Here is a 20,062-nt window from a genome sequence, read left to right as displayed (position 1 = left end):
CATTTATGGCACAAAAGACCGGCATCATACATTCAGCATTCTTTGTTTATTGGCATTCAACTTATCAGTATTCTTTGTTAATTTTAAAGACTTATATTTTAATGCTATGATCAAATCAAAATAGAAATAAACTTTGCTAAGTTTTATTCATTATCTACAGTCAATTTATAAAATGTTATGACTTTATGGCGTGAAAATTAACATACACAATTTTTGGTCGTCTGCTCTTCCGGTATGCACTATACCTGTTGGGCGGTCTGATTGATTTATCAGCAGCTCTACTTAATATTGGCTTCAGTTTTCACAAGCCAGATGTAATATTCCTACTGTTTCTCAATGAAAAGCACCGACATCTGACAAGACCCTGAACCATGATGTATTTTATGCGTATTTTCTGAAAATCTAAAAATAGTAACAACATCAAGTTTTTGTTTACATAGTATCCATCTTTGTTTTTGACTGAAAACAAAAGGGACTTAGACACTCTACCGCTTTTGAACCCATTAATCTACCAACTAAGAGACCCAAATATACCTTACTGCCATTGCCAGAGGTTCACATGTCTGACATTCAGTGCTACTAAACTTGTTATTACATGCTGCTGAAAACATGTATAATATGGTGTATACTTGAATTACAAATTGAAAAGTAAAAGACACTGTATTTGTATGTTGAATTTAATATTAAACAGGCTCAAAAATGTAAAAAGTGGAAGGGACTCCTAATTTCAGGAAGGGACACCTGATTTCAAATGTTGGTGTCCCTTCGGGATCCCTTGGAAAAATGGTTAGTGTCGACCCCTGATAATGGTAATTTAATTTAAAAGGTTAATGACAATTGATCCTATTTCTAGACAAAAACTGACTTAACAGATGCTTCAGTAACAATTACAGGGCTTTTTCTGCCCATTTTGGAAAAAAAAAACTTGACATTTTGGCAAATTTTGCGTTGCGAAAATGCCGAAATTGGGAATTTTTTACAGTTAAAAGAACAAGCTGTCTAGTCTCCAGCAGATGTGGAATTCATTTAATATTAGTTTCTTTTCCCTTTTAAAGACCCAAAATGGCTGTAATATCAATCCTTGGGGTATACATATCTATTGCAATAAATCATGACAGATAATATTTCATACTGAGCTCTGAATGTGATGATTTCTGAATCAATCATCCCTAAAACTTCATCACATAATTTATTAGGATTTTCAAAATGAACCAGTACAGATAAAAAGACTTTATTTTGATTGGGATTTTTTTATGAAGATTGGAAAAAATTACCAGCCAAATAGCCCCATGCATTTATGGGTTATTGCCCTTGAATTATCCAAAAAGGCTTTTTGAGTCAAACAGTTTTCATCTGATCTTCACCAAAAAGTCACCACCTCTCACGCCTCAACTACCGGCCTGTTGCTGCCGCACCCTTCTGCTGGTCGAAGTTTGATAATTCAAGTTCAAGAACTTAGGTTCATGAACACATTCATGGACTTCTGTTTTGATTAAATCTGTGCAAGAAATTCAGTTAAATTAATTATGGCATAAGGTTCATGAACTTCTTTTAATGAACTGTTGAAAAATTCATCAACTTTGATTCATGAACTGTTGATGAACTACATTAATGTGTTTTAAGAACTTGATGGACAGTTTATGAACAGTTTATCAGTTCATGAACAAATTCTCAACAATGGGAGAGTGAGATTTTGAGAATGGATAAGGATGAATATATATACTTCCATATAGTTTTGCCCTTGTCCGTCTGTCCATCCGCTCAACTCAAATTCTTGTATTACACATATCTCCAAAAGTAAAATAGCGAGAGTGAGGAAACTTTTCAGGAATATTGAGCAGCACATTTGAGGTTTTGCCCCTTGTAAAAATTTTGTGTGTGGCTTGACCCAAGTAAATGCAGAGTTATGGCTGTTGATTTATTAGAAAATAGCCTGTAACTACAAAAAAATGTGTTAAGAGTTAAAAACTTTCACAAATATGTTAGTCTGCATGGGATGTTAGTCTACATGTGAACTTGTGCACCTGGGGTCAAGGTCACGAACCCTTTCACACTTCACATGAAATTTGTCAAATGGTTTTCAATGGAAAATGTAAAAGATCTCATTTCGTGCTCAAAAGTGAGGTCAGAGTATATGGAACTAAAATGCATGTTCAGATTGTTAGCTTAAATATTAAAATGCTAACTTATTTAAATATACAAGTTTATTTCTATAATATTCTTATTATTTTAACACCTAAACATCATAAACATTTTATATTTTACACTTACTCCATTCTATTATCAAAGTACAGTTATTATTTCAGCCATAAATAAAACAACAACAACATAACTAAAGTTTTGTCGATCAACAGGTCAGAGGATATTTCAAATATAACTTTTCATTGAAAATCATTGTATTGTATGCTTACATTATTTTTATTGTTCATCAATGCGATCTTATAAACACAATATCACACTACATTTTTTCAGGGCGGTGCTGACAGAGGATGTGTTTGGCTTTCTGGTGTATGAGGCTGTCACTAATGGAGAGGAAGTGCAGGCTGCATACAAGACTAACAAGCTATATGGTCTACCAATGAGAAGGTCTGTCTATACATACCTGTTTGTATCTTGTACAGGCCTTCTGTTGTTCAGTCTTTATATGCATATCAGATCCCTTGGAGAGTGATAGCATATAATGTTAACCCGGAAAAGTTAATATCAACCGAGTCTTACGCCTCAGTCTTACGCCTCAGTCTAACGCCACAGTCTTATGCCTCAGTCTTACGCCTCAGTCTTACGCCTCAGTCTTACGACTCAGTCTTACGCTTCAGTCTTATGCCTCAGTCTAACGCCTCAGTCTAACGCCTCAGTCTTACGCCTCAGTCTTACATGTCAGTCTTACGCCTCAGTCTTACGCCTCAGTCTAACGCCACAGTCTTACGCCTCAGTCTTACGCCTCAGTCTTACGCCACAGTCTTACGACTCAGTCTTACGCCTCAGTCTTATGCCTCAGTCTAACGCCTCAGTCTTACGCCTCAGTTGAATTTAACTTTGTGAGGGTTAACATTATATATTATTGTCCTCCATGAGATCTGATATTTATTTTATTATACTGAAAAATATTTTGATATTAAAATGAAAAAACAATATAGTCTATGTGAACAGAAACAAACAATTTATTGTAATAATGTAATAATGAATAATCAATCACATCAAAGAGAAACAGGTATATCACAGTCAAAATGTCTTCTATCACACTGGGATTTTTTTTATATTTTCCATTAAAATGGAAATGTACAGTGCAATTATTCATGTTTGGTGCAATCAGGCTCTCCAGCCATTCCTAGTTTTTCCTAGTTTTCCTATTTTATTTAAAGTGCTCCTAGTTTTTCTAAAATGCTCCTAGTATTCCTAGTTTTTCATTTGCAGCATTGTGTCTAAAGGTTCCAATTTTGTGTTCTCATTGTGTTTTGCAGAGAACAATGTAAAGATGTTCAGCTGACTTGCCTATGCTACTGGCAGTAGTGGTTTCATGTCACTGATACATAGTTTGGCCTTCAACCATGGTGATATAAGGTTGGACTATGCTGAAGTGACACCAAACAGAAGCAAATTTTACAGTCAGCTGAACACTTATATGTAAGGTTATTGGACAGTAGAGAAGTAGTAAGGTATACTTTATCTGATAATACCTCCTAGTTTTTGTGTCAGTATTCCTTAAAAAAATTCCTAGTTTTTTTCAGATGTATTGCTGGAGAGCCTGTGCAATGTTAAAATAACCATTATTGGTTCCCGTGGAATGTTAATTATTTAGGGTGATCCAGGAATAATCGAAGCAACATTCATTTGGTGGTCAATGTGATAGTTTGTGGTCACAGGTGCAGGTGACTTGACTGTACTGTTTGCTTTCACAATCTCTGTTGTTGGTGTGGGCAAGTCAATCTTTAAAAATTCATTGCCACTGAAAATATATTATTCAAATCATCAATAGACAATTCTTGAATGTGTTCAGATGCTTCTGGTTGCTTTGACTCTGTGCCATGTAAAGCGCTACTCATCTGACATCTGTCTCTGGTTTCCCTCTGTCAACCTACGGGTGTAGCTCTTGACAGTCCATCATCATGATTCAGAGTTTTGTCCTGTAGCTCTGATGACCTTGCATGCCACAAACCTGCTCTATACAGTGCTAAGATTGATGTTGCTCTGAGTTTGTGTACCTTTTTAAAAAACGAGCAGTTGCTGAAATTTGGCTCATCATGTTAAACAGCTTGTTCTTCCCGGGCGGACTTTTGCAATACCAAAAGACATAAGCAGGTACAAAGCTGTCCCGTGCCTTCTGCCATAGGTCAGCACTGTTGGGATGAAGCTTTCTAATGTAGGTTTGAAAACTTTTCACTGGGCACATGCTGTCACCAGGCTGGGCGTACATTCTAGCTTCACCAACTGAGTCATCTGGGGTGGAATCACAGTCCAGAAGAGTCAACCTGTACAGCAAGTGTTGATTTCTTCATCTGTCTCAGTTTTCTCTGCCTCGTCGACACAGGTAAAACATGATGTTAACCAGACCTGGTGTAAAAAAAATGGTACACTTTATTCAATTTAATGAATTCACATGCTGTTGTTAAAAAAAGCGAGACCAAAAACAAATTCTACGTTTGAGCTCCTGAAACAAAAAACAACCTCTTACTTTGGCATTTCTTCAGGGTTTTATCGATGTTTTCTTTGCCAAGATTACCGCTTCATTTTACACAATGTTTTGTACTTGCTGAATCTTTTGAGTCATCTAAATCAACTATATCCGCTTCGGACAACGAAGAAAACTGTTTGTTTACATCCATTTTTCGCATCTGTCAAAACTGACAGATGATCTTGTCTGCAAATACTACAAGCACTTGATTGGTACATATTTAAAAAAGCGCCTTACGATCAGTACTTTAATTACGGCACGGTACTATTTTTATATCCACAAGAGGGTAAAATATTTATATCACACAGAAAATGCTTTATGTCTCGGGGTAACATTACAGTTTTGCTTATAGCGTTTATATGCGAATTTTATAAGGGAAAATCACGGGAGGTATAATAATACCCATTAGCACATATAGACATGTTTCATCAACATTGCCTACTACTGCATGAAAATGCATATCCCCGCTTTTACCTATTTACCTACTCCCCAATACACAGGTGTGTAGGAAGCATATTGACATTGTGGCCACAGAAGGGGTTGGCTTAGGAGGGGTGTCTCCTACCGTAGAGAATTTCTTTCAATTTTAAGCATTGAAAGACTCGATTTCCAGTGAATTCAGGTTTTATTTTCATGTTTTCTTCTGTTTTTCTGTTTCTTCTTTTTTCAGTTAAAATAGTTGATAGATATAAAACATATATTGTTTAGTAACATTTATTTACTTAGAACTATTCATTCATATGATAAACAGTAAAAATGGACAGGTTTGTAAGTGTTGTATTTCTGTCGCATATACAAAAAAGTTATAGATAGTCACAATAAATCAAACACACGATGATGATTAACCCACTCTCAACTTTAGTGTTGTCAATCTTGCCGCCTTTCATCGCCTCGGACATACATGTTAAGCAGGATGCACAATCTGTAGCCTGCAATCTTTATTAGCAACAGCGACATAATTATTATTGTGCAATCATTACTACACCAGTATGTGTTCACTTTTAAATATTCCTAATCGGGCAGTCTCAAAATGTATGTACATTAGCAAATTTGTACGGTTTACCTCTTAATTTCATAGTAAAGGCACGAGTGACTTTGGAACCATTGTAATCTGAAAGCTCTTTAATTTTCTTAGTGCCAAAAGGTTTTTGGAAACTTAAAATGTTAAGGCTGATTTGAAACCTCCATTTTTAAGTCAAACTTTAATGTGACGAGATTGAAATTTAATTATAATTCTGAATTAACGAGTAAATACAATTATCACCATCAACTAGAAACAAATACAATTATCACCATCAACTAGAAACATCAAAACGATACAAATGATTATTGGCTTATTGCCTCATCTTCTTCGACTTACCCATCTTTAATAATACACTGACTGTTATCACACCATTCACATGCCAATTTATAGCTAGATGGTGTAATCATGACATGGTGACCTGTACATTCAATATTGTGTCAGGCTGGTGTCTATCTATATGTGTAGCTTTATTTAAAATATGATTTTAAGAAAATCAATATCAAATTTTTGCGGCTCCATTGCCGCTACTTGCCAGAGTATTGGGGCCATGGCCAAATGCGGCCCCAGCTCCTATGCCCATATTGCTAACTCGATTGATTGCTGGATAGCATTTCACCACATTTCAAACTGGTCATTTCAATACTTCAATTGTCTCAGTTTCTTGTCATAATTAGATGTCTATAAAAGTAAAAGTTGAGTATAATAGGTAATGATTTTTTGGGCGATATTAAGCTGATTGAAATTAAACTGAAATGAAAATAATCACACTGCCAGATGTAGCTTTCCATTGTGGTGTCCATGACACAGATGGGGGTATTCCTGCCAAATTTCTGTGTATTATGCCTTAGGACAAGAGTTAGCCGGCTTTTAATTGGGACACAGGTCTTTTTTATGACAGAGTAAATTTAAATATGAAAAACATCCTGGATTCAATCCCAACAATTTTCAAACAATTGTTTTTTTGGTTGAGTCTATTTATGCACTTTGAACTGCAGTTTCAGCTGAAATGAAGTAATTTAAAATGGTATGATGCAAACCATTCTTTAGATAATTTCATTTTCTGTAAAAAAAGATTCGACCACAATTAAAGGTCATATTGTTCCATAAATTAGCATGTTTCCAATACCCCTAGAGAGGGCCTATTCAATAAGGAATGCTTATTAGGAAGTTGGCTACAGTCAAAACTCATTGGCTCGATATCCTCGTTGGCTCGAACTGGATTAAAACACATATTTTCTTTTACTATATTTTCCTATAAAATTTGATGGGATGGCTTGATTTCTTGAGGGTAGATATTTCTCCACGCTCGATGTCATTTTCACAGTCTGTAGGAAGATTTCACACTATGTTGTGTTTGCTTGGCTCGTTGTCACTTTCGTGGCAACATTTTTGACAACAAATATCAATATTGTCCTCGGATGACTTTGACTGTGACTTTTTTACCTACTTCGGGTTTTTTTTTAAGGTGTAGCAATAACATTTTGACCATGTGTACAGGGTACAGTTTTGAAAACAAATATCAATGCTGTGGATTACCTGTATTGTACCTTTTTGACATCTTATTTTTGAAGCTACAGTTTTGAAATTTGGATCATAATAATGTACAGCTTTGAGAACAAATATCAAGCTATATTGATTACAAAGGTTAATCTCTTTTACTCAGGCGAGCGATTTAGGGCCATCATGGCCCTCTTGTTTATTATTTCGTAAATAAATCAGAAAAAAAACCATGGCATTGTCATAGTATCAAATGTGTTATTTTATGAACCATACGATGTAGTGACAGAATAATTACTCTTTTAAGCAGAGATAACTTAGGTAAATGACTGTATTTAACGTATCAAAGAAAAATACACATTCACTAAGCAATCCTGCTTGGCTGGTGTTTGCAAAAGGGTTGGACTGTTTTGATTTTTTATTAGCTTTCTTATGTCTGCTGCATTAACTTGGAGGGCTTATCTGGCGACTTGTCTATGAACTAAAGAGTTCTGCAATCTTTCACTGTTAAATAATGCAATTTCCAAGATTTTGAAAAGCTTGATTTTTAGGAGATTATTCTCTACTGCTTGTAAAATCACACTAAAAATTGTTTGCTTGGTAAACACTGAGACTAGTCTCCATTGTGAGCATCATCTTGTAGAATCACACTTTATTTATCATATTTAAGTTAGTTTCTTTTGTTACAACATGTAGTAAGCTCTCTTCTGAAGATATGCTTGTAGAATCACAATAGCCTGTTTCCATGGTAACAACCAGTACTGAGCTCCATTATGAAGAAATACGCTTGTAAAATCACAATTGTTGGTTTCCTTTGAAACGACTGGTAGCAGACTCTGTTATGAGCATCTAATGGTAGAATAACACTTGGTTTCTGTGGAAACAACCAAATACTGGGCTCCATTATGAGTAATTGCTTGTAGATTCCTGTTGTTAACTTTGTTATGTTCAGTCATTTTCCTGCCAGAAAGAAATGACTTCTGTAAATACAACTGTAAAAATCGAAACGCACAAGTGCACAAATATTATTCATTTTGCACTAAATATCTGTTTTAGCCAAGGGTAAGGGATGGTATCCCATAATATGTAGTTGTTGCATACGTTGGATTCCAGACAGCTCAGGGTTTTAACAGTATTGGCGAGATCTACACTAAGCAAAATAGTTTTTCTAGTGTCCCTGCAGTTGTGGGTTCAAGCCCAAAACCAAGCACAACTTTTTCTCACAGGTTAACTTTGAAAATATGCATTTTGTACAGGTATGTTCGTGTATGATGGTATGTTAGAAATAAGTCCTGTACCCAAAACTCAAAATAATAACAAAATAACAAAAATCATGATTCAAGTGTTTGTAAAATATATGAACATGCTGTCTACCGTATTATATCATGTATAGGAGGCAGGCAAAAAAATAGTTGAGAAAACGGGTAAAAACCCTTAATATATAAGATAGGACGCAGCGGAAAATGTCAAAATGGGAGCCGAAAAATTGAGGTTGGTAAAGTATTTTTAAGATGTATTGAAGTAAAAAACAAACAAAAAATTGTATTTAAGGCATATTTCGATAACTGTCTTGTGTATTTCGATAATTTTTGTCGTATTTTGGTAATTTAGCGTACACAAGAATGATATATGTCTTGACATTTTGAGAACATTCACGCATATTATAAGACTTATACAAATCCCGTAATAGTCCCGACACGCCTTCTGACTGACAGTCAACCGTTGCAACAGTTGCAATAGTCCCGACATGCCTTCTGAATAACAGTCAACCGTTGCAACCGTTGCAATTGCAGCTTAACTGTGTATTGTCAAAACTGATGATTGGTTTGATAAGGCTTGTCGCTGTGCGGATTAAAGCCTGTCGGCATAATAAATGTGTGTCGGTTATTAGCCTTGCCAGCGGAAGGCACGTCGGGTAAAGTGGAAACAAACAACCATACGGTTTTACCATCGCAATTGATTGTTGTACTGATGTTTTTCTAATGACAGACAGAGGGTTTTTTCCACACCTTCGCACATTTGAAAAGATTTGATAGTGACAATAATGTTACTTTGCGTTATGCACATTCCTTTATTAATTTTTTAAAACAGTAACATACAACAACATATTTTGTAAAATTTCGAAACATTAAAATCATGTACAACGATTAATTGATATTTACCTCCTTTCCCGATTTTCCGTTGCCGTTATACCTCAATCCAGTTAAAGTGCTGACTCACATCGAGTTTTTGTGAGTAGCGTCCCTTTTGTAAAAAATTAAACACTCGTGTTTGTTTTCAATTTATTTCTCAATAAATCATTTTAAAGTAAACATTCAATATATTTCTGCGTGTGTTAACTTGCGTGATTTTACCTATGTCAGTTGTTCTCTTCGGTGACGCAGTACAGATACTTACTATTCTTGTGTTCTTCCCCGGTCCGATATTTTCGACCTGAAATGGACTTGGAAAAAAACAGATGAAATTCTAATAGCAAAGAAAGGACGCAGGCAATTTTTAAGACGAGAATTGGGGGTAAAAAAAGTGCGTCCTATGCATGATATAATACAGTAAACATTTGGCTAATAAAAATGATATAAGAATTCCAAAGATAAATTAAATCACAAATTCTTTTTGAATCACATAAACATAGGAAATAGCTCAAGATCCACTTATATTTATAACCCTTTATATATGAATATTCCAATATTTTTCAACAGAAAATCATCTCTTACTCTTAGCTTTTACTAATCATGCCTGTAATGACTGAAATTGTAAGATGTATTGCAGCTATCAACTATCAGCATGCCCTTTTAGTGTTCACCAGGTTTTCATCAAAAATCAAGTCCTTAGGATGGGGATGTCATTGGGCTTTGTATTATTTTTGAGTGTGTGGAGTCGAGGTTATTGTTTAATACTTACAATTGAAAAATGGTTTTCGCCCAATTACTTTAGGCTGCTTCTTACAAGAAATGAATTGACTATAATTTCAGGTTTCCGAAATAAAAAACCTGGTTTCGTTGCATTGCAGCGTTCCTATTTTATTTCTTATGAATACTTGTGAGAAAAATATCACTGAGTTTCCGATTACCATGATGTAAAAATTCCATTATTGACCCATGAATAGTGGGGAAATACCTTTTGTTCCAAAGAATACCAAGATTTGGTACAGGCCGAATATGTCCCTTTCTCTTTACTATCTATAACAGCGAGTGGCAATATGATATTGTTGAGTTTTATTACCCTTAAATACCCTAATAAAACTGATTAAACTCTTACTTATGTTAAGCATTCAGTGAAAAAAATTGTGAATTAAAGAAACATGAATCCAGAAACTTTCATTGTCACTTGTGATGGTGGTAGTGATGGAGATGATGAGGGATGATCAAGGTATGAAATCATAATGAATGAAAATATTGGTCTATTATAACAGGTTGCACCTATGTGTAAGCGCACTGCGTGAGATGATCAAGATGATGACGTACCAACTGATGAGGGGCTTACAGGGGGAGGATCTCATGTACATGAAGTCACTCCAGGGTAGGCATGCACTCATTATATCCACTTTTAGTGACCTCTCTTTATGGAACCATTCAAATAGATTTTTATGATTGATAATTAAAAAAAGTATTTATTATCAAACTCTCAGCATTTTTTTTCTGCAAATTAAAATATGGATATTTCTAGTGTTTTTTTTTAACATGTGTTTTAATTCCTTGTTGGGCATTAGTGTTTTTTTAGCTTGTCTGGATTTGAATAAAAAAGGTCAAGTAATGTCATAGCCTAGGTGTCATCGGCATCATCGTCATTGTTGTAGTGCATAAACTGGAACCTTGGCCATCATGATTAAAAAAACAAAACGTAATTTACTTTGAGGCAATGTTACTGGTTGCATGTTACATGTGGCAATATGCTCTTGTGTAGCAAAACACCTAACAAATATAATGATAAATTAGATAACCATTCAAGATATTTAGATGAAACTTTGTACACATATTTCCAGTGACATAAGCATGGTTTAATATAGCCTGGATATAATCAAACAAAGGTTATTGGCAAATTGTCATACCTACTATGGCTGTTAAAACTGCCAACGTATAAACATTATGCCCAGACATGAATTCATATATTCATTTGTTATGCCCTCTTACCAAGAAGAGGAAGTATCTTGCATTGCACATGTCAGTAGGTCAGTAGATCCAAACCTTGTCCTATGTTCCTCAAACTTGTAGGTTTGGCGTGACCAGTAGATGCCCCCTATTGATTTTGAGGTCATAGGCTCAAAGGTCAATGTCACTGTGCTCTTGAATGCGAAAAGCTTGTCAAGTGATATCTTGACAATGCCTTTACTACTGGTACTAACTTGATTAGAGGTTGGATGTGACCAGAAGATGACCCCTATTGATTTTGATGTCAATGGCTCAAAGGTCAAGGTCACTGTGACCTTGAATGTAAAAAAAGATCTGGACAATGCCAAATGTAAGCTTGTTGAACTTTTGTTTGACTGCTCCCATGATGTACATTGGTACAAGTTAGTATTTTTGTTTTTAAATAAGCATTTTTTTTTGCAGTATTAATAATGATTGTTCATTGGTGTATCTTTATAGGTATAAATATTGTAAATGTATGAAGAATTTATGTATACCAATAATTTTCAGTTTCACTGGCCAATATGTCCAGCCTACGGCAGACATTCCTTTGGCTGGTGCGCAGTTACCAGCCTGGTTGTCATAGTAACCTGTATCTTCGTGATGTAATAGTTACCAACCACTACTTTTTGTTGATGTTTGAAGACTGGCTCGCTCAGGGTTACTGTAAGGACAAGGAGATCACCATGTTAAACCATATCAAACAGTGAGTAGTGTCTATAATGGTCTTCAAAAATTAAAGTCATATAACATATTTCCCCGCTTATAAGATGGGGAAATTGGGTCCTGATTTCATCCTGAAAGTAGGGGGCCCGTCTTATGGGCAAGGCTATAAGAAATTTAGAATAAATCAAGTCAGAAAAAGTACAGTATTCAACATACAGAATTCAACTGACCAATTTATTGTCTGTTGATGACAACCCAATAAAAGTGACAAGATCACAACCATTGGATTAAGGCCACCATCTACTTTGTTTGCTACCATGAAAACTCGATATGTTTTTACTGGCTTATGCTTGTTATCGGTCCAAACATGTGGTTGATCACAGGAGACACATTTTTCTGCCTTTATAATAATATATTAAACTGGGAAAGTGGAATATGTGTAGGCTGCAGATCAAACAACAATTTGTGACGTCAGAGCAGGAGCGATGCAGAGATCAAAGGCGTGTTGCATTGGTTTGTATTTAAATCGGTCAGTCTATTACCATAATTATGGTTCCATTTTACTCCCACAATTGCGTCCATGCTGGTTAGAAAATATCATAGGATCAGAAAAATAATAATCAATAATTGTTGTCTGAGAACCTTGCAATCATGGCCAAAATGTTTGAATACACTACAAATAGGAATGAACCTTTGGGTGTACGCAATATGGTACGGTATTTATCCATTAATTTAATGTGTCATATTTTATGAGCAGGTAGACAAATAGATTTGTCTCAAACTAGATTTGAGACAAACTGTCAATTATTAAAATAGTGCCATGACATTGTATGTATTTCTAGATTTGCAGTGCCATCGCTCATGTTGAAGTATGGGCAGCTTTTACAGACCTACGGAGATAATGACCATCATGTTAACAACTGCGCTTTCACCATGATGTATCACATGGCTGGAGATTGTAAGAACTGTGAAGTGCTCATGCATCCCGAGATTCTTCAGACATTTATCACCATCCTTGAAGGAAACCATCCCCTAACCTATGTAAGTCCTCTAATAATAGTGTATGCATTAATTTTCAGCATGGGTTTCATGTACAGTACACTCAATGTCCCACTTTTCTCGCTCACTGGGAGGGATAAAGTCGACGATCGCGGACTTCCTCCGAGGGTTAAACTGTTGCCCTCGCTAAAATCCCACTGAGTTCCTCCGAGTGGCTGGTTTACCGACAAGTTTAATATGATTGATAGCTTTGAAAATCGTCCGATTTTATGACCCCGTGGCGGAAGCAAGAAATCATTCTTGTTCAGAAGTTATTTGTTTTTATGCTTATGTACATTGTTAAATTTACAAGATTATACCAGCGTTTAATTTGTAATTGTGTCCGTAAACGCCAATGGAATATTGTTAATAGTAACCATTATATTATTGATGTATTGCCACTAATTGTATAACATCATAAAACAGCTGACATTTTACAAGATTTTGAACCATGTCCTCTGACGTCACGCACGTGATCAATACAATGTAGAATATACTATTTATCATTGGTGGTTAAAAATAGCTATGACGTTTTAGGGAATTTTCCACAGAAAGTGAGGCAAAAAGGCCTTCAACCATGTGCTGTGAACTTTGAACGCGTGTTTGACTTCCTGATTTTACGAAAATGTGTAATAAGTTACATAGCCTTTTTCGGGTGAAATGTGTTTACCTATGTATTCAGTCATTAGTAAAAAACACTTTTATAATATGCATGTGCAAAAAGTGAAATACGACTGCATTCTTGTGGTAAGCTTACTTCATGCAAAACAGGAATTTACTGGAGCTGTCATAATCGTTGAAATTTTTAATAATTTTTTTTACTTGAGCGTAGATTCTTATCAAGTGTCCGCAGAGTTTTTGCCGAATTTATCCCTCTGAGGAACGCCGCATATGTAATTCATCGGTCGACTGATCACCCTCCCAGGACCTTAAATTCAAACTCAGAGGAACGCGGACAGTCGATAAATTTATTGTGTTGACCGCGATAGCGAAAATCCGCGGAGGGAAACAGAAAGTGGGTCTAACTCTTTGAGTACGTGTGAGTTGTAACTACAGTGGAAACTCACTAAACCGGACAAAGTCCGGACTGGGCAAAATTTCCGGTTTAGTGAGGATTCCGGTTTAGTGAGGATTTGATGTACGGAGTAAGTTTACTCAAAATATTAACTGAGTTAACCTTTAAAGGCCTTTGTCCTCTTGGGACAGTTCAATTCTCCGACGTTTAGACGGCGGTTGAGACATGATTAAAGCACTTGCAAAAGTGATAAGCATAATTTAACATTTCTGCGCTTTTATAATCATCTTTCTGCCAAGTATTGAATTAAAACAACTCACGTAATTTAATGCTTGTTTAGTATGTTTGATAGTTTAGTTAATGCACCGCTCTTATTTGATTCAATCATAGAAGTCTTTAGATAAAACAACCCTCCAAAATGATCACTAAATAACCGTTTCTAGTTCTTTATTTTCTGCAACAAACAAATTAATGTTTCAATCAATTTTCTTTTCACAAGTTTGATTATCGTTTGATTATCGCGCGACAGTCAATCCACAGCGCAATCATCATTATCAATTATCGAGTTAACACAACATCACAGGTGTAATATTTAACGACGCACCGGCTGTCAAAACAAAGTGACCCGCGATTGGCTAATTCCTAATACACAAAATTATTTTGACATGTTTGAACAAATAAACGTCCGGTTTTGTGAGGTAAAATTACGTTGACAACTAACAAATTTTCTCGATGTTTTGTCCGGTATCCAGATTTCCGGGGTTCCGGTTTTGTAGGGATTTTTTTACTTTGAAAATAGAAGGGGAAAACCGGGACTCTGAAAAAAGACCAGTATCCCGAGGATTCCGGTTTTGTGGAGATCCGGTTTAGTGAGTTTCCACTGTATATCAATTAGAATTGCCACCACGTCCTGTACTATGTCAGTGAGTCACTATTTATCAATTGATTAAAATTGAAGTCAACAGTTATGTTTGAAATTTCTGGTGTTTGTTGGTGTCTATAAGGATGGTGTATCTTGATTGATAGATAATGTCAAGTCTGAACCTTACAATTTAGAGAACAGTTCCTCTAAGGATGGTCTATTTTAATTGATAGATAATGTCATGTCTGGACCTTACTAGAGAATGGTTCCACTAAGGATGGAACTATTGATTAAAAGATAATTATAATATCTGTCATGTGTTTTCGTTCCGGATCGAAAAATCCGACCAGAGGGCACCTGCGTTGCCAGGTAACGAGGCTTGCCGAGTTACCGGCTACGCAGCGTGCCCGAGGGTTGGATTTTTCGATCCGGAACGGACACACATGATAGGTATTTTTTCTAGCATACCTTGAATTACACTTTTTTGTGAAAAATTCATAGAAAAACGCAGTTTTGTAAATTTCACCAAAAAGCATGTGCGATGATGTTAGCTGACGTCATGACGCGCATTAATATTTATTCACTGCATACGTCAAGAAGTTCCTTCAGTATCATGTCTTTTAAGGGTTATTTTGTTTTGTTTTGTAGGTGTGTTTTTGTAAAGTTAATAGTTATAGAACTCATCTATTGAAATCTCATAATTATGGTTACATTAAATGTAAAATAAAAGAAATGAAAAGTATTACGTCACAGCGCGTGACTCATCTGGCATGGGGGGATGCCAAATGGAGTTTTCCAGCACGGCTGAATTCACCTGAAATGCCTATCCGATGTGCTAGAATTTCATGTCTGGACCTTACTAAAGAACAGTTCCTCTAAGGATATTCTATCTTGATTGATAAATAATGTCATGTCTGGACCGTACTAGAGAACAGTTCCACTAAGGATGGTGTATCTTGATTGATAGATAATGTCATGTCTGGACCTTACTAGAGAACAGTTCCATTAAGGATGGTGTATCTTAATTGGTAGATAATGTCATGTCTGGACCTTACTGGAGAATGGTTCCACAAAGGATGGTGTATCTTGATTGATAGATAATGTCATGTCTGGACCTTACTAGAGAACAGTTCCACTAAGGATGGTGTATCTTGATTGATAGATAATGTCATGTCTGGACCTTACAAGAGAACAGTTCCATTAAGGATGATATATCTTGATTGATAGATAATGTCATGTCTGGACCTTACAAGAGAACAGTTCCATTAAGGATGATATATCTTGATTGATAGATAATGTCATATCTGGACCTTACTAGAGAACACTTCCATTAAGGATGGTGTATCTTGATTGATAGATAATGTCATGTCTGGACCTTACAAGAGAACAGTTCCATTAAGGATGATATATCTTGATTGATAGATAATGTCATGTCTGGACCTTACAAGAGAACAGTTCCATTAAGGATGATATATCTTGATTGATAGATAATGTCATGTCTGGACCTTACAAGAGAACAGTTCCATTAAGGATGATATATCTTGATTGATAGATAATGTCATGTCTGGACCTTACAAGAGAACAGTTCCATTAAGGATGGTGTATCTTGATTGATAGATAATGTCATATCTGGACCTTACTAGAGAACACTTCCATTAAGGATGGTCTATCTTGATTGATAGATAATGTCATATCTGGACCTTACTAGAGAACAGTTCCACTAAGGATGGTGTATCTTGATTGATAGATAATGTCATGTCTGGACCATACTAGAGAACAGTTCCACTAAGGATGGTATATCTTGATTGATAGATAATGTCATGTCTGGACCTTACTAGAGAACAGTTCCACTAAGGATATTCTATCTTGATTGATAGATAATGTCATGTCTGGACCATACTAGAGAACAGTTCCACTAAGGATGGTCTATCTTGATTGATAGATAATGTCATATCTGGACCTTACTAGAGAACAGTTCCACTAAGGATGGTGTATCTTGATTGATAGATAATGTCATGTCTGGACCTTACTAGAGAACAGTTCCACTAAGGATGGTATATCTTGATTGATAGATAATGTCATGTCTGGACCATACTAGAGAACAGTTCCATTAAGGATGATATATCTTGATTGATAGATAATGTCATGTCTGGACCTTACTAGAGAACAGTTCCACTAAGGATGGTCTATCTTGATTGATAGATAATGTCATGTCTTGACCTTACAAGAGAACAGTTCCATTAATGATTATATATCTTGATTGATAGATAATGTCATATCTGGACCTTACAAGAGAACAGTTCCATTAAGGATGGTGTATCTTGATTGATAGATAATGTCATGTCTGGACCTTATTGGAGAATGGTTCCACTAAGGATGATCTATCTTGATTGATTATGTCATATCTTGACCTTACTGGAAAATGGTTCCACTAAGGATGGAATTATTGATTTAAAGATAATGTCATGTCTGGACCTTACTAGAGAACAGTTCCATTAAGGGTGGTGTTTCTCGATTGATAACAATGGCATGTCTGGACTTTATTGGAGAATGGTTTCAATTAGTATTTCTTAGTTTAATTATTATGTATTTTACAACAATTGTGCAGAAAGTTATGATGACTTATAATATGTCACTCTCATTGGTACGACGTTGTGCGAGGGTGTCACATTGTTGTGTTGGGGAAACAGGAGTACCCGGAGAAACCCACTTCTCCGGCTTGGTGACCACTACCAAATTCATGCGCGCTCAGTCCCAATAGCAGCCTTGATAAGAAGTGAGTGCACTAACCACTGCGCTAACCAGGCAGCCTAATTATGTCCAATACTGCTTGTAGCACACATACCAGCACGTATGTGCCTGCTTATTACATGTACAAGTTAGGATGTGTCTGTATTCTACATGATACACCATCTTGGATATACCTGTATACTTAATTGACAAGTTAGGATGGGCCTGTTTATCTACCAGTAAGGATGTGCTTGTATACTTTGTGTACCAGTAAGGGTTTGCCTGTATACTAAATGTACCGGTAAGGGTGTGCCTGTATACTAAATATACCAGTTAGAGTGTGCCTGTATACTACGTGTACCAGTAAGAGTGTGCCTGTATACTAAATGTACCGGTAAGGGTGTGCCTGTATACTACGTGTACCAGTAAGAGTGTGCCTGTATACTACGTGTACCAGTAAGGGTGTGCCTGTATACTACGTGTACCAGTAAGGGTGTGCCTGTATACTACGTGTACCAGTAAGGGTGTGCCTGTATACTAAATGTACCAGTAAGGGTGTGCCTGTATACTAAATGTACCAGTAAGGGTGTGCCTGTATACTACATGTACCAGTAAGGGTTTGCCTGTATACTACGTGTACCAGTAAGGGTGTGCCTGTATACTAAATGTACCAGTAAGGGTGTGCCTGTATACTACGTGTACCAGTAAGAGTGTGCCTGTATACTAAATGTACCAGTAAGGGTGTGCCTGTATACTATGTGTACCAGTAAGGGTGTGCCTGTATACTATGTGTACCAGTAAGGGTGTGCCTGTATACTACGTGTACCAGTAAGGATGTGCCTGTATACTACGTGTACCAGTAAGGGTGTGCCTGTATACTAAATGTACCAGTAAGAGTGTGCCTGTATACTAAATGTACCAGTAAGGGTGTGCCTGTATACTAAATGTACCAGTAAGGGTGTGCCTGTATACTATGTGTACCAGTAAGGGTGTGCCTGTATACTATGTGTACCAGTAAGGGTGTGCCTGTATACTACGTGTACCAGTAAGGGTGTGCCTGAATACTACATGTACCAGTAAGGGTGTGCCTGTATACTAAATGTACCGTAAGAGTGTGCCTGAATACTACGTGTACCAGTAAGAGTGTGGCTGTATGCTGCATGTACCAGTAAGAGTGTGTCTGAATACTAAATGTACCAGTAAGAGTGTGCCTGAATACTAAATGTACCAGTAAGAGTGTGCCTGTATACTAAATGTACCAGTAAGAGTGTGCCTGTATACTAAATGTACCAGTAAGAGTGTGCCTGTATACTAAATGTACCAGTAAGGGTGTGCCTGTATACTAAATGTACCAGTAAGGGTGTGCCTGTATACTAAATGTACCAGTAAGGGTGTGCCTGTATACTAAATGTACCAGTAAGGGTGTGCCTGAATACTAAATGTACCAGTAAGAGTGTGCCTGAATACTAAATGTACCAGTAAGGGTGTGCCTGTATGCTACATGTACCAGTAAGAGTGTGCCTGAATACTAAATGTACCAGTAAGAGTGTGCCTGAATACTAAATGTACCAGTAAGAGTGTGCCTGTATACTAAATGTACCAGTAAGGGTGTGCCTGAATACTACATGTACCAGTAAGAGTGTGCCTGAATACTACATGTACCAGTAAGAGTGTGCCTGAATACTAAATGTACCAGTAAGAGTGTGCCTGTATACTAAATGTACCAGTAAGGGTGTGCCTGAATACTACATGTACCAGTAAGGGTGTGCCTGAATACTACATGTACCAGTAAGGGTGTGCCTGAATACTACATGTACCAGTAAGGGTGTGCCTGTATACTAAATGTACCAGTAAGGGTGTGCCTGTATACTACGTGTACCAGTAAGGGTGTGCCTGTATACTACGTGTACCAGTAAGGGTGTGCCTGTATACTACGTGTACCAGTAAGGGTGTGCCTGTATACTAAATGTACCAGTAAGGGTGTGCCTGTATACTACGTGTACCAGTAAGGGTGTGCCTGTATACTACGTGTACCAGTAAGGGTGTGCCTGTATACTACGTGTACCAGTAAGGGTGTGCCTGTATACTACGTGTACCAGTAAGGGTGTGCCTGAATACTACGTGTACCAGTAAGGGTGTGCCTGTATACTAAATGTACCAGTAAGGGTGTGCCTGTATACTACATGTACCAGTAAGGGTGTGCCTGTATACTACGTGTACCAGTTAGAGTGTGCCTGTATACTACATGTACCAGTAAGGGTTTGCCTGTCTACAAAATGTACCAGTAAGGCTGTGCCTGTCTACAAAATGTACCAGTAAGGGTGTGCCTGTATACTAAATATACCAGTAAGGGTGTGCCTGTATACTAAATGTACCAGTAAGGGTTTGCCTGTATACTAAATGTACCAGTAAGGGTGTGCCTGTCTACAAA

General features: G+C 36.7%; 1 protein-coding gene across 4 annotated transcripts in view; it reads left to right on the top strand.

Moving 5' to 3' along the window:
• The window catches only part of LOC128220055 (protein timeless-like), a 194,449-nt gene that overhangs the window by 133,340 nt on the left and 41,047 nt on the right, over positions 1 to 20,062 (top strand). For all 4 annotated transcript variants that reach the window (XM_052928308.1, XM_052928307.1, XM_052928310.1 and 1 more), the window contains 4 exons: positions 2,473 to 2,586; positions 10,606 to 10,712; positions 11,831 to 12,026; positions 12,829 to 13,027. In XM_052928308.1, coding sequence (XP_052784268.1) covers positions 2,473 to 2,586; positions 10,606 to 10,712; positions 11,831 to 12,026; positions 12,829 to 13,027 — 616 coding nt within the window. The remainder of the gene's footprint in view (positions 1 to 2,472; positions 2,587 to 10,605; positions 10,713 to 11,830; positions 12,027 to 12,828; positions 13,028 to 20,062) is intronic.

Source organism: Mya arenaria, chromosome 15 (assembly GCF_026914265.1).
Source record: "Mya arenaria isolate MELC-2E11 chromosome 15, ASM2691426v1".
In the NCBI taxonomy this organism is placed as follows: Eukaryota; Metazoa; Mollusca; class Bivalvia; order Myida; family Myidae; genus Mya; species Mya arenaria.
Note: the sequence above shows the minus strand (reverse complement) of the source record. Positions and strands in the feature narration are given on the sequence as shown.